At 46.9% G+C, this 16,073-nt stretch overlaps 1 protein-coding gene and 1 non-coding gene across 2 annotated transcripts; both read left to right on the top strand.

Moving 5' to 3' along the window:
* Positions 1–688: 688 nt before the first annotated feature.
* RPL30 (ribosomal protein L30) lies at positions 689–15,618 on the top strand. Its single transcript, XM_029592208.1, has 5 exons — positions 689–829; positions 920–967; positions 3,024–3,169; positions 14,693–14,823; positions 15,518–15,618. The coding sequence occupies exons 2-5, from the start codon at positions 947–949 to the stop codon at positions 15,565–15,567; spliced, it is 348 nt and encodes a 115-aa protein (XP_029448068.1). The 5' UTR covers positions 689–829; positions 920–946; the 3' UTR covers positions 15,568–15,618.
* LOC115086371 lies at positions 15,206–15,339 on the top strand. The gene has a single exon (XR_003855251.1). It is a non-coding gene; the product is annotated as a small nucleolar RNA SNORA72 (small nucleolar RNA).
* Positions 15,619–16,073: the final 455 nt, after the last annotated feature.

Raw genomic sequence — 16,073 nt, 5'->3', positions numbered from 1 at the left:
CAGATGGATCCTTCTTCCAATTTTTGAAGGAAAATCTTTTGGCTAAAATAGCTTCTTTCACCTCTTCACCCTAGGGTGGCAACTCCCTACATACATCACCTTGCACTTGTCCACATTAAATTTCATCTGTCATTTAGTTGCCCAATTTTCCAGTCGTGCAAGGTCCTCCTGCAATTGATCACACTCCATTTGTGATTTAACTACTCTGATATAATTTAGTGTCATCTGCAAACCTGATCACCTCACTCGTCGTTCCCCTTTACAGATCATTGATCATCTATAAATATATTAAAAAGCACTAGTGAGTTGTCTTTTAGCATTGGCATACAGATATTTGTTTGTATTAACAACCGGCTTATCACCTGGCAGGAAACATTTGCAATCTTTTAACTCAAGTGGTTCTTTCCGTGCCCTGCACCCGCCTCGCTGTTCCCTGTCACGTTTGATTGGCTGCTGCCATGAATCATCACTATGCGACTGCTGGCAGGGCTGCCTGCGGCAAAGAAAAAAAAAAAAAGCCACCAGCTATTCAATCGCCCAGCACAAAACTAGCCCCAAAAATATTTTTCCCGCACAACGGAGAAGAAAGGTAGCCTAATCTGACGAGATATAGCCCAATCCGGCAACAGTGGATTCTACTGCAGCTTCACTTCCGGGCTGCAGTGCGTGTGCTGCTCACCAAAAGAAGCCCATAGGCCCGCGCTTAACACGTGACCCGAACGGCGCCGCCCACTTTTTCACTCTCGCGAGCCCCGCGGCCCTCGAAGGCGGTGCATTGTGGGAAGCTCTTCCTTTTCCAGCCCCTGGCCATCTTGGAGGTGCATCGCGGGTGAGTGGCGGTCGATCGGAGCGGGGGGGGCAGCGGGCTCGGCGCTCACCGGGGCGGCACTGACCTCTCTCTCTCTATCTTTCCTCGCAGCTCGGCGCTTCCGGACTCGGAGCAATCATGGTGGCGGCGAAGAAGACGGTGAGTGCGGCCGGGCCCGGCCCTCACGTGGAGCTTTGGTTCCTGCGCGGCGCTCTCCCCTCTCTGGGCGCCTTTACACCTCATGCCCTGCGCTGGAAGGAGCTGCCCAGGGAGGGCTGGGCTGAGCCTGCAGGGATCTTACCCGGCGCCCTCAGGCCCTCGCAGACTCCTGGGTCAAACGATCAGCAGCTCTGGTCTTAAGCAAGGAGTGACATTTGTGTCTGCCGTAATCTTTGCTGGCAGGACCTCGGAGTACTCGGAAAAACAGTTCTGTGGCGGAAGCGCTTTGCTCAGTAGCTCGTTCAGCTGAGCGAGTGCTAATGTAGCATGAAGGCTTTTTTTTGCGGGCATTCATATGTGATAATATCTAGTGGCACTATTGTAGTGCAGGATTTTAGATACTTTTCATGTTATGCTTGCGTGTACTTCAGAAAGAAGGGAGGTGTGCAGATGCTTACAAGCTGTTCATTGAAATCTTGTAAGATCATATTTTGAAAACTTTTCCGAACTTTAAGAGGAATATTTTCGTTGCAGACTTGGTGTGGTATGCTAGCACACTAAGAGCTAGAGTCACTAATTTATTTCTTCCATTTTGTGTCTGAGGGAAAAATTGCTTATGGGTTTATTTGGCAAGGTTTTTGGAGCCTAAGTCTAATTTCTAGTCTTGGAAAATTAAAATCTCTAGATATGTCCCATACATCCAGAAAGCCACATTAATTGCTAAATGTCACTTGATGAGTAGTTAGAGGTTATTAGTATAATAGCATGTATGGAGGTACATTTGTGCATGCCAAATAACGAAAAACATGTCTGTCTGTTTACCCAACAGACTGACATCTCCAAAACCTATCCCTTGATAGGCATTGGTTAATTACATACAGGCCGATACAGTAAAAACGCGGGAGAGCAGGCAAGCGCCCGATTCAGTATTTTAATTTATTAAAATTAGGCCCGGCGGTAAAAAGAGGCGCTAGGGACCCTACTGCGTCCCTAGCGTCTCTTTTTTGATGGAAGCGGTGGCTGTTAGCGGGTTTGACAGCTGACACTCAATTTTGCCGGTATCTGTTCTCAATCCCGCTGACAGCCACGGGCTCGGAAACTGGACGCTGGCAAAATTGAGCATCCGGTTTTCGGCCCGCCAGTCGCGGGCCCATTTTAATTTTTATTTATTTTTTACTTTTTTAAACTTTCAGGACCTCCGACTTAATATTGCCATGATATTAAGTCGGAGGGTGCACAGAAAAGCAGTTTTTACTGCTTTTCTGTGCAATTTCTGAAAGCACATTTTGCTTTCCGAATCGCGCGGGAATACCTAATAGGGCCATCAAAATGCATTTGCATATTGCGGGTGCTATTAGGTTCGGGGGGGTTTGGACGCGCTAGCTTTACCCCTTATTCAGTAAGGGGTAATAGCGTGTCTAAATGCTGGCTAACAGTGTGCTCTGGAGCGTACTGTACTGTATCGGCCTGAAAAAGTGTAATATGCAAAGGCTAGGAAGAAGAGAGACTTGATAAACTTGACATTTCTTTCTTTCTTTATTGTATTTATATTCTGACTTTCAGACACTTCAAAGCAGATTACAGGTATCTGTAGGTATTTCCCTGTCCCCAGAGGGTTCAGAATCATGTTTGTACCTGAGCTGTTTAAAGACCTTGATATGCCTGGATTATAACATCCCCCAATTTATTTCAGTGCAATGTATCTACCTCACTGAAATGTAGTACCTTTAATGTAATATTCCTTTGACCAAATGTTTCTCACTTTCTAGTAACCCCTTATAATGTAATACCCTCCCTCCCTCCTCAACATTTGCCCTAATCTATCACATTGTAATCTGCCTTGAAGTGGCTGACTAGCTACAAAAGGCAGAATAGAATTAGCTTGTTTTCTATGATATCCATATGGTCTGCAGTGTGTTTAGGGAAGGGGGTGTGGTTTTTTTTTTTTTCAGAAAGGCAAATGAAGAGCATTAGATTTGATTTTCAAGAAAAGATGTGTGTATGTGAGTTCTATGAAGCTCATGTGAATAATAGTATAGTTTGATATGTTTTCCAGAAAAAGTCGCTGGAGTCTATTAACTCTAGGCTCCAACTGGTTATGAAAAGTGGAAAATATGTGCTGGGGTACAAACAGACTCTGAAAATGATTCGACAGGGCAAAGCCAAGTTGGTCATCCTTGCCAACAACTGTCCTGCACTAAGGTAAGTAGAAGGGGTTAGTAGATGGCCAGACTTCCCTTGGGTAAATCCATGTTGACTGTGTTCCATTAAACCATGTCTTTCTATATGCTCTACGATTTTGATCTTTAGAATAGTTTCCACTATTTTTCCCAGCACTGAAGTCAGGCTCACTGGTCTATAGTTACCTGGATCGCCCCTGGAGCCTTTTTTAAATATTGGGGTTACATTGGCCACCCTCCAGTCTTCAGGTACAATGGATGATTTTAATGATAGGTTACAAATTTTAACTAATAAATCAGAAATTTCATTTTTTAGTTCCTTCAGAACCCTAGGATGCATACCATCCGGTCCAGGTGAATTGCTACTCTTTAGTTTTTCCAATCTAGCCTACTATATCTTCCAGGTTCACAGTGATTTCGTTCAGTTCGTCAGACTCATCACCCCTGAAAACCATCTCAGGAACTGGTATCTCCTCAAAATCCTCATTAGTAAACACGGAAGCAAAGAATTCATTTAGTCTTTCTGCAATGGCCTTATCTTCCCTAAGAGCCCCTTTAAAAACCCTCTGTCATCTAATGGTTCAACAGACTTCCTCACAGGTTTCTTGCTTCGGATATATTTTAAAAAGTTTTTATGAGTTTTTTGCCTCTATGGCCAACTTCATTTCAAATTCTCTCTTCGCCTGTATTATCAATGTTTTACACTTAACTTGGCAATGCTTATGTTTTATCCTTCCAATTTTTGAAGGATTTTTTTTTGCTAAAATAGCCTTTCACCTCACCTGTTAACCATGATGGTAATCGTTTTGCTATTAAGTCCATTACCTACTCTGGAATTTGTTGCCAGAGGATGTGGTTAGTGCAGTTAGTGTAGCTGTGTTTAAAAAAGGATTGGATAAGTTCTTGGAGGAGAAGTGCATTACCTGCTATTAATTAAGTTGACTTAGAAAATAGCCACTGCTATTACTAGCAACAGTAACATGGAATAGACTTAGTTTCTGGGTACTTGAATAGGGAATAGCCTCTCTAATCCTGGCATCAGTAGCTTGGGATCTACTTAGTGTTTGGGTACTTGCCAGGTTCTTATGGCCTGGATTGGTCATTGTTGGAAACAGGATGCTGGGCTTGATGGACCCTTGGTCTGACCCAGTATGGCATGTTCTCATATTCTTATGTTCCTTCCACCTTTCTTAATGTGTGGAATACATATGGACTGCACCTCTAGGATTGATTTTTAACAATGTCCATGCTTGTTGAACACTCTTAACATTGATTTACCCAAGGGAAGTCTTGCCTAACAAATCTGCTTCATTTTTTTGAAGGGGTTAATAAACATGTGGATAAAGGTGAACCAGTAGATGTAGTATATTTGGATTTTCAGAAGATGTTTGACAAAGTCCCTCATGAGAGGCTTCTACAGAAACTAAAAAGTTATGGGATAGGAGGAGATGACCTTTCGTGGATAACAAACTGGTTAAAAGACAGGAAACAGAGTAGGATTAAATGGTCAATTTTCTCAGTGGAAACGGGTAAAACCAAAATGAGAAAGGGGATGGAACAGCTCCCCTATGAGGAAAGACTGAAGAGGTTAGGGCTGTTCAGCTTGGAGAAGAGACGGCTGAGGGGGGGATATGATGGAGGTCTTTAAGATCATGAGAGGTCTTGAACAAGTAGTTGTGAATTGATTATTTACACTTTTGAATAATAGAAGGACTAGGGGGCAGTCCATGAAGTTAGCAAGTAGCACATTTAAGACTAATCGGAGAAAATTCTTATTCACTCAACGCACAATAAAAGCTAGAATTTGTTGCCAGAGGATGTGGTTAGTGCAGTTAGTGTAGCTGGGTTCAAAAAAAGTTTGGATAAGTTCTTGGAGGAGAAGTCCATTAATGGCTATTAATCAAGTTTACTTAGGGAATAGCCACTGCTATTGATTGCATCAGTAGCATGGCATCTTCTTAGTGTTTGGGTAATTGCCAGGTTCTTGTGGCCTGGTTTGGCCTCTGTTGGATACAGGATGCTGGGCTTGATAGACCCTTGGTCTGATCCAGTGTGGCAATTTCTTATGTTCTTATGGCCAAAGGGAATTGTTATAGTATTCTAGAGATGAAAGATCTGTATCACCAATTCTAATGTAATTTAGGTCCGCCGGGATGTTTAAAGGTGGTATGTGTGAAATGTGTTGGTGGTCTCAGTTCACTTCCAGAGGCCCTAGCAGAGTTACATTGGCTACCAATTGAACACAGAATTAAATACAAAACCGTATGTATCATTCACAAACTAATTTATGATGAGAAATCAGACTGGTTGAACACAGCATTACAGGTACACACTGCACACAGGAACCTCTGCTCAGCAAATAAAGCACTCCTAACCATTCCATCAGTTAAAACAGCAAGACTGACACAAGTGAGAGAAAGAGCCCTATCACTAGCAGGACCCATAATCTGGAACACAATGCCTCCAGAGATCAGGCTACAAAGTGATCTCAAGACATTCAAGAAAAACATTAAAACATGGCTTTTTAAACAAGCATTTTACAAAGAGACAGGAGAATAGAGAGAAATATTTCAGGAAAAGACAGAAAGGCACCGACACACAGTCCTTAGGACTGTACAGTAGATTAGTCTATGAACTCTACACCACTATAAAACATAACGATAATACTAGATGTGACAAAACTACCGGTGTAAGTACCTTGGTACAATTGGTCAGGAACTACTTCACTAAATGTCTATGTTTAATGCTATATTGTAACCGAACCTTTAACGGCACCTGTTAGAATGTACTATAGTACGCTTTTACCTACATTAAATATGTGCCTACATGTAAACCGTTGCGACGGTATTTAACTTAGCAACGGTATAGAAAAGTTTTTAAATAAATTCACATTATGGATCCAGTTAAATTCCACAAAAATCTGAATTATGCTAATTCAAAACAGAATTGTCATAATGCATCTGTCTGAATTCATGGTAGGACCACAACTTGAATACTGTGTACCGTCCAGGTCACCACATCGTAGAAAGATAAGGAGGACCAGGGCACAAAATTGCTATAGGGTATGGAACAGTTCCTTAAGAAGAAAGGAGCAGGGGAAATGTCCTGCTACCTAAAACTTGCATCTGATGCCTGCTGCTAGCTGGAGGTGTTGCCTCTGCAGCCAGGCCTGAGCTAGTAGAGGAGGCACAGCTGCTGAGGTTGAGCCCAGACTTGCCCAGAGAGAGTGCGCTGCTGCTGGGGGAGGGGAGAATAAAAGAAAAAAAGTGAAATTGGCAAAACAAAAAGTGAGTAAAGATAGTAAATTGTATTAGGGTAGTCCATAAACAATGTTCGTTAGAACTGGAATCTTTACTTCATTAATCTTTCTGGGAGTAAGCAATAGGGAATTGACTTTTAGGATTGTCTAGCTTTTTCTGTCTAACCCAGACTGGCTCAGTGGACCATTGATATGTTCTTATGTCCCTCTGGGCTTCTGATATATTTTTATCTGGTGTCCGATGTTTATAGAATTTTTCTATCTCTAATGATAGTCAATCTAAACTCCAAATTTCTTACTCGCCATTTCCAAATCCAAGCTCAAAGCAAGTTACAATTCAGATACAGCTATTTCTCTGCCTAATGATCTAAGTTGTTCCTGAGGCAACAGAGGATGGCCTGACGTGGCCAAGTTTATAAACCATGCATGGTATCTGGACAAAATAAACTTAACCTTTCCTAGCGTGTAGCAGATGGACTCAGGACCAATGAGTATAGTGTACTCCTGATAGCAGATGGGAGACGGAGTCAGATTTCAAGCTGACGTCAGCACTACATATACCCGTGCAGGAAGCTTAGCTCTTCAGTATTTCTCCGTCTCCTAAGCAGTTAGGGACATTACACACACTTGCACAGTGTGAGAAAATCCAAACCAAAGAAGAGAGAAAATGTTACCTCTACAAGACGAGCCCTGCTCTCCTGCGGTGATACCTAAGGGTCCCTCCCCCAGTCGAGAATTCCTGAGGTGATTTCAGAGATCCCTCAGAGGCAAGACTCGATCCAGTAGCCGGCTCCCGGCGTGGACTTAGCCCCCAGGTTGGCTGAGTCAGCGGGTGCAATACCGAGCGTGGCGGTGAAGGTATTTCCCTCTCCCCCGCAGCCGCCCGGCACGAGACCGGGAAACGCCAAGACCAGGTAAGGTAGAAAACTTTTTCTAAGTCTGCGGTCTCCGAGGCTCGAATAGCCGCACAGATCGTCCCTTCTGGCATCTGTGAAATTGGGTTGAGCAGCCCCGTCCGGGCTAGACCCCGATCCGGTGCGAGGGTCCACACAGTGGAGACCCTCCAGGGGGGTCGCCATCTTGCCCGTGTGGTCGTCGGCACCATGATCGCCGTATTGTCTGCACAACTGAGCCGTGCGCACAGTGGCGAACCGGGCGCACAACCGACTTGTGCGCGCATCTGTGCCGTGCGCACAGCGGCTCGCATAAACGGCCCGAGCGCATAACTAGATCCCTGCGCACATCTCATCAGGCGCACAAAGTGGTAGCCTGTGTGCGCACCCCACACGTGCATCATCGGCGCACCTGGAGCGCACAACTAAGTCTCCCATCGCGCACCTACGCACACAGACGAGTTTTGAGCCACTCCACGCGCACAAATCATGGCACCGCTGGCCAAAAAAGCCAAGGGACAAGCCCTCTGCCCAGCCTGCCACCTGAGAGCTGCGCAACCTGAAGTGTTCTCCGCACTGTGCCGGCAGTGTGACGAGGCTCAGGGGGAACCTAAGCCAGGCCCCCCACAGCCAGTAGAGGAATCCGGATCCACCAATGATAGTACCCCGGACCTCTGCATCTCTGACTCGGCACCTGCTCAGGGGGGCACCTCAGGGGCCTCCACTGGATTCAGTATGGACCCAGGGACCTTTTCCTGGGTGGAATTCTTCAAAGGGCTGCAAACCTTTGTCCAGGCACAATCTGTACCGCCTGTGATTCGGACCCAGTCTCCACCAGAAGCACAAGATCTTCCAAGCGCCTCTCGCACCTACCCAGGCGTGCCCCATCCAGGCAAAAGCCTCCCCTTAGGGGACACAGACACCTCAGGGGAAGAGTCTGACTCCCTGGAGGAAGGGGAAATTCCCCCAGGGATGGAGCCATGCTGCGATTCTTCTTTAAAGATGAGTTACCAGCTCTTGTGTCTCTGACACCGAAGACGCTGGCCATTGCAGGCGCGAGTACCACAGTGGAGCCAAAGACGAACCCAGTTTTAGTCTGTCTCCGTCAGGCCTCGTACTGTTTCCCAATGCTGCAGGCCGTACAACAACTGATTGACCTGGAATGGAAGGCCCCGGAGGCCAGCTTCAAAGGAGGACGGGCCCTAGAAGCCCTATACCCCCTGGAACCCACGGCCAAAGAACTCCAACAGTTCCCAAAAGTGGATGCCATGGTCTGCACTATCTCAAAGTGCACGACCATCCCAGTCAAAGGAGGAGCTGCACTCAAGGATGCCCAGGACATCCGGAATCCATCCTTAAACAATCATTTGATGTTGCAGCAATGACCCTTCAGATAGCTTCCTGCTGCGCGGTGGTGACACGTGCCTGCTTGCTTCTCTCCAGAGACACAACCACCTCCGCCGAAACAGAACCGGCGATATCCTTCCTCACGGATGCAACCTTCGACCTGATGCACACCTCAGCCAGGGGCGTCTCTCCCATAGTAGCAGCCAGAAGGCAACTATGGCTCTGAAATTGGTCAGCCGACACGACCTCCAAGACAAACCTCACGAGAATGCCTTTTAAAGGATCCCTCTTGTTCGGAAGCGAACTGGAGAAGGTATTTATTTATTAGCTTTTTTATACTGATATTCGAGGGCAACATCATATCGGTTTACAGAAAACTTCAGAGAAATACAATAAACGGGGGGTGAGGGGAGGGGGGTCAGCTAGGAAAATCAAGTTCTGAGGAAAGGAAGAGGAGAAAAGCAGGACAGATGATGATAAAATAACAAATGCACAATGGCTCATAGACAAGAACTGATGTCCAGGGGCTAACAAATATACAAATTTACAATAAATAACAAGCAATGTACAAAATTGGCGTTAAATACAATACTTAACACTGAGTAACGAGGAAATGGAGGAGGCATTAAAGGGAGGAAGGGAGGCTAAGGGAACAAGGCGGGGGGAGCATGGCGAATTAGCAAGCAGGAGAGGGGGAGAGGATGGGGGGGGGAGAGCACGGGAAGGCACAGTCAAGCTAGTGGAGTCAAGATGTACAGTGAGTGAGAAGGAACTAAGGAGGAAAGGAAGATTGAGGGTGGGGCTAGGGGGGGTTCAGGTCAGGGTAGGATTGTTTAAAGAGCCATGTCTTCAAACCTTTTTTGAATTTTTTGGTGCAGATTTCCATTCTAAGCTCAAGGGGCATGGCATTCCAGAGAGATGGGCCTGCTATAGAGATGGCTCGATCCCTGGTGGAAGTGAGGTGTGCAGATTTGAGGGTAGGGGTGATGAGGGTACCTTGATGAACTGATCTGGAAGGACGGCCAGATGAGTGGAAGCGAGGAGCATCTTCAAGCCAACAAATGGGGCGAATCTCCAGTGCCTCTGTTACCGGAGGACAAGAACAAGAGAAATCAGTGCTCCTCCCCCCGAAGAACCAAGGGCAGAGGAACCCAGTGCTTCAGACCATACAAGAACACATAACTCCCAAGCACCTCGCCCCACAGGCAGGGGCCAGTCCTTTCGGAACAGACACAACAAGAGGGGAGCAGGCTCAGGTTCAGACCCCAGCTGCACTCCACAATGAAAATCAACAGACCCATCCACAGGAAGAAGCCATAGGGGCCAGACTTACCCTCTTCTAACAAAGATGGGTTGAGATAATGTCGGACAAGTGGATCCTAACTATCATTCGGGAGGGATACTATCTGGACTTCCACAGCATCCCCCCAGACAAATTTGTGAGATCACCGTGCCACTCCCTCTCCAAGAGGATGGCAGTGGAAACCACACTGACAAAACTACTCAGCCTAAAGGCGATAACCACAGTACCCAAGCACCAACAAAATACTTGTCACTATTCCATCCTGGACCTCAAGATCGTCAATCGCTACCTGAGGGTACCACACTTCCACATGGAAACACTACGTTCAGTCATAAGGGCAGTACAACCGGGAGAATTCCTGACTTCTCTAGATCTGTCCGAAGCCTATCTCCACATCCCGGTCCATCACGACCATCAGTGCTTCCTACGCTTTGCGATACTGAACTATCATTACCAGTTCTGGGCGCTACCCTTCGGACTAGCTACTGCTCCTCGGACGTTCACCAAAATCATGGTGGTAGTGGCGGCGACGCTGAAGAAAGAAGGAATCCTTGTACACCTGTATCTGGACGACTGGTTGGTCAGGGCAAAATCTCCAGAGGAAAGTTACCAGGCGACCACCAGAGTCAAGAATCTACTGCAGAATCTCGGGTAGGTCATCAACAGCCAAGAGCTGCCTGCAGCCCTCCCAATCGCTAGAGTACCTGGGAGTCTGGTTCGACACCATACAAGATAAGGTGGTTGTTCTCCCTACAAGGAGAAGGAAACTGATGGACCAGTTGCAAAAACTGTTGAACTAAGCTCGCCCCAAGGTATTGGTCTACCTCCATGTCCTCTGTCTCATGACATCAACCCTAGAAGTCGTCCCATGGGCAAGGGCCCACATGTGCCTACTGCAATGTTCCCTATTGTCACGATGGAACCCGATGTCCCAGAACTACTCCATTCGCCTCCAGCTACCGGCAGAGGTTCGGAACCAGCTCCAATGGTGGCTACAGGAAGACCATCTGAGCAAGGGAGTAAGACTATCCCCACCAATTTGGATCTTGCTCACCACGGATGCGAGCCTGTGTGAGGGTGGGGAATCCACTGCCAGGAACCTACGGCCCAGGGGCAATGGGACAAGGAAGAGTCGGGATAGAACATAAACTGACTGGAAGCCAGAGCAGTCAGACTAGCCTGCCTACAATTCATTCAGACCCCTGGGCGAATCTGTCAGTCATGTCTGACAACGCTACAACAGTTGCCTACATCAACCGCCAGGGAGGAACCAGAAGCCAACAGGTGTCCCTAGAAATTGATCCCCTAATGGCGTGGGTGGAAGCAAACCTGCAAGGGATCTCAGCAGCCCACATCGCGGGAAAAGACAAAGTCACTGCAGACTACCTCAGCAGAGAGAGTCTAGACCCGGGGGAATGGACGCTGTCAACCACAGCCTTTCCAGTTGATAGTAAATCGCTGGGGAACCCCAGCCATGGATTTCCTGGCAACCCGGTCCAATGCCCAAGTTCCTAAGTTCTTCAGCCGCAGACGAGAACCACAAACCTGGGGAATCGACACCCTCGTCCAGACCTGGCCACAGGAAGACCTGCTGTACACGTTTTCCCCCATGGCCACTACTGGGCGGGATCATCCGCAAGATAGAACACCACAGGGGGCTAGTACTTCTAGTGGCCCCAGACTAGCCAAGAAGGCTCTCTGTGCCTACCTTCACACAGGGACTTTCTCCGGCAAGGACTGATCCTCCACGAAGACCCAAATCGATTCTCTCTTACGGTCTGACCATTGAAGGACTCTCCTGAAGAAGAGCGGATACTCTAAGGCAGTGATTGACACTTAGCTCCGAGCACGCAAGTTCTCCACGTCTCTAGCTTACATATGAATATGGAGAATATTTGAAGCCTGGTGTGAGGACTGCGAGATGCTTTCGCGGACAGTCAAAATCCCCATGATCCTGGAATCTCTGCAGGACGGTTTGAAGAAGGGGTTGTCTCTCAACTCCCTCAAGGTTCAGGTGGCTGCGCTGGCCTGCTTCAGAGCCAAAGTGGACTGCATCAGTCTATCAACACATCCAGATGTTTCCTGCTTTCTGATAGCGATCAAACAAATCCAAGCACCATTAAAGTGGCCGGTGCCCCTATGGAATCTCAATCTAGTTCTAGACTTCCTAGCGGGAGCTTCCTTCAGACCTACTCTCGATCTGTCACTACGGCTCCTGACCTTGAAGACTGCATTCCTAGTGGTAATATGTTCAGCCCGTCGCATCTCCGAGCTCCAAGCCCTATCCTGTCGAGAACTGTTTCTCAGGTTCACACCGGGATCCATACAACTTCGCACGGTCCCCTCTTTTCTTCCGAAGGTGGTTTCTCAATTTCATCTAAACCAAACCATATCTCTACCATCTCCAGACAAACATAAGGACTCGGAAGACTCACGCCGTCTTTGCCATCTAAATGTCTGCAGACTCCTAGTCCGATACCTGGAAAGATCGGAATCCATACAAAAGACGAACCACCTGTTCGTCCTTCACAGTGGGAAGAAACAAGGGGAAGCAGTCTCGCGGGCAACCATAGCCCGCTGGATCAAAGAAGTAATCAAGGTGGCCTACGTAGAGGCAGGGAAGCCTTCACCTACAAGTCAAGGCCCATTCTATAAGGGCCCAGGCAGTGCCCTGGGCGGAAATCAAGATGCTGTCACCTGCCAAGATCTGTCGGGCGGCGACGTGGTCCTCCATACACACCTTCTCCAGGTTCTACTGCCTGGATGTCCAGGCCCGGGAGGACACAACCTTTGAAAAGGCCAGTACTAAGTGGGCCACGGGCAGCCTCCCGCCCTGTTCGGGAGTAGCTTTTGTACATCCCATTGGTCCTGAGTCCATCTGCTACACGCTAGGAAATGGAGAGATTACTTACCTGATAATTTCGTTTTCCTTAGTGTAGACAGATGGACTCATTATCCCGCACATGGCTGCTCCAAAATCCAGAAACCTCAGGTGACAAGCACGGGTAAGCCAGGAATTACCCCTAGTTCAAGACACCCATAGTTGCTGAGTGTCGGCGTTTTTCGTTTGAGTGCACTGGCGGTCTCCAGTTTGGAAATCCGTTTAACCAGTCCTAGTTAATCAAGTTATTAAAGCACACATATATCCACAGTTGCTTTTCGAGGAGAATACTGAAGAGGTGCACTTCCTGCAGGGGTATATGTAGGCTGACGTCAGCATTGAAATCTGACTACGTCTCCCATCTGCTAGCAGGAGTACACTATACCCATTGGTCCTGAGTCCATCTGTCTACACTAAGGAAAACGAAATTATCAGGTAAGTAATTTCTCCATTTTCTATGAAACTAACTGGTAGCAGAATTAATACAAATTTAAGAGTATATATATATATATATATTTTTTTTTTTTTCTCCCCAATTTAACGCCCAGTTAAGCTGAAGACTTTGTAGCTGGAGGATGTGATCCAACTTAATAGCATAGCGGTGTGGAAAAAAGATACTGGAGGACTGGTCCATTAACTGCTGCTACTGTTTCTGGGAGTGAGCAACGGGACAGGGATCTGTCGGGTAGTATCAAGTGACCCGTACTGGCCTCACATGGAGAGGGGATGCAGGGCTCGGTGCACCACTGGTCTGAACTAATGTGGCATTTCTTGGGTTCTGGGAGATGTGATGGAATGAATTGGTTCTGTTTTGTTGGAATTGAGTTTAAACTCTCACCTCCATGTTTGTAATGAATCTGAGCTTTGTAGCATGTTTGGTATCAGATCCCAGCCTTTCAACCACCAAATAAGAAGCAAAATGCCAAGCAGCTACATTTAAAGATCACAGCTCTATCATTTATCATCATGGTTTACTGACCCTTCAACATCTAACATTTCCAGCAAAACCAGGTCACGTGGCAACTTTAAACTTCCATCTCTGTGCAGGAACCAGAACTGTGCTTGTGACAGCGCATTGACTCCTTTTAATGTTTTTCTGTCATGTTACTGTTTCAAAAAGAGCTGTTTATGACATTTAGGGACCTTAGTTTTCAGTTTGTACATTAACTTTTCCTGATAAGTTATCTGTGTGTGTGTTGTAAAAAGAACAAAGATGGGAGAGAGCAGATGACATATTGTTTTTGTTGTGATCTGATAACTTTATCAGGAAAAATGCAGGTCTCTAGTGATACTGCATACTTGTGAAGTTGGTGGCTGGCCAGGGGAGGGAGAAACCCAGAGATTGAAGAGGGGGAGAAGGGGACTGTGGTAGCATAGTAGTGAGGTATAAATGGACAGATGGGGTGGACCAAGTGATGCCTATCTGTGTCTTCTGTTGCACTTCTGAGCAGTGCTGGAAAAATACTGGGCTGCCACCAGTGTCCCAGGCCCTGCTTCAAGTGGGCAGTAATAAGGAGAACAGGAGGGTAGAGTTAGGCAAGGGAGCAGGCTGGAGAGAGGGTGAGAAGAGGGAAAGGAAATGGATGATTCCAGAACATCATGCCCTCATGGGGATATTTGCCCGGTGCAGTACTGTGATGTGGGTTGTGATTTGGTATCGGGTCATGATGGGGGCCGTATGTGCTGTTGTATTAGCAGTACAGTACAGATGGAAGAGCCCATTTTGATATGGCCCAGTCCAGTTTTACCCAGTGCAAACACGCCTCCATTTCAGAGCAGAGTGGGAATCAGACCAGGGCTGTTCTTGTGGTCAGAAGCATGTCTAGCACAGCTTTTCTGAAGCACCTTATTTTTCTCTCCAGAAAATCAGAGATTGAATACTATGCCATGTTGGCAAAGACTGGCGTTCACCATTACAGTGGAAACAATATTGAATTGGGAACAGCATGCGGAAAATACTACAGAGTATGCACGTTGGCCATCATTGATCCAGGTATGTGCCGAAGCGGATAATCGGCCATCGATTGTAAAGGGTAGGACATGTTCAGCCATGCTCTGAAGACTCCATGTCAAGAGCTGAAAAGCAATTAGAATAGCATCAAGTGTACCCAGAAAAGATTGCCGTGTTTCACTCTGCATCCTTGTGGTCAGAGTGTGTCTTCAGGGCATGTGCAGAGGGATTTCAGCATTGCTGGTGGTACTTGGCAGCGGTATTATGAGGCCAGTCTCCAGTTCTTTGCAGAATTATGTTTTGTAACTATTTGCTCCCAGGGAGCAATAATAGCTGGCAAGGGTTAACCTGGTCAGCTTTTTACTTTTGGGCTGCAGTTCAGTTTTCTGGGTGCAGGGTAACACGGATTTGGGTGATACCTAGTGTGCGAATATTCTCGCTGATCTGATCTTCCAGTGTTCAGGTCAGGGCTAGACATTCGCTAGAGTATAACTAGGCACTGTGTCCTCAGCGCTGGTTCTTCTCCTGGCGCTGATGCTTTAAGTGCTAGTCACATGTCTGCATCGCCAAGCTGGATGCTCCCTTTTTATTACCTTTAGCGTTAACAGCAGAATTGGAGTTATGAGAAAACGAAAAGCCCGCTGGCATGTGTATCTGCAGGTCTAGGCTTGGCTTTGGGGGAGAGAGCAGGCAGTTGCTTTTTCTTTGGGCGCTAATGTTCTTCTTTGTTTTTCAGGTGATTCTGACATCATTCGAAGCATGCCAGAGCAGACCAGCGAGAAGTAACGCTGTACTACAAACATTATTTCTAAATAAAACTGGTTCCACCAAAACCAACCCTTAATTTTGTGATGCACTGGAGAAACCCGGCCTGGATATTTTGTTGTAGTGGCGCACTACCACGACTGTTTCTCCAACTACCAGGGGAAATGATAAATCCTATCCTGCCATTTTTTTTCTTGGGTGTGGTGGTGGTGCCTTTCTTGATGCTAAAACTGTCTAAGCCCTGGAGAGTCCATCCCCCCCCCCCCACCCCCCCCAAAGTGAGATTTGAATAGATGTAGGGTTTAATTTGGAAGTGCCCTCTAAAGGAGCTGCACACAGGGCTACTAAAAGAGGAGTGGTTGAGTTCTGTGTGAGTAGCAGCAAAGGAGGACAGGCCCCTAATCCCCCCCCCCCCCCCAAGAATATGCTTAAAACTTAATTGGTGACTGCAAGCTCCCATTGCTTGCTAGCTTTCTTGCATCTTCTTACTTTACTTCCTCCGTGTGCAGACCGGTTAGCTGATCCTG

The sequence above is a fragment of the Rhinatrema bivittatum genome, chromosome 2 (assembly GCF_901001135.1).
Source record: "Rhinatrema bivittatum chromosome 2, aRhiBiv1.1, whole genome shotgun sequence".
Classification (NCBI taxonomy): domain Eukaryota; kingdom Metazoa; phylum Chordata; class Amphibia; order Gymnophiona; family Rhinatrematidae; genus Rhinatrema; species Rhinatrema bivittatum.
Note: the sequence above shows the minus strand (reverse complement) of the source record. Positions and strands in the feature narration are given on the sequence as shown.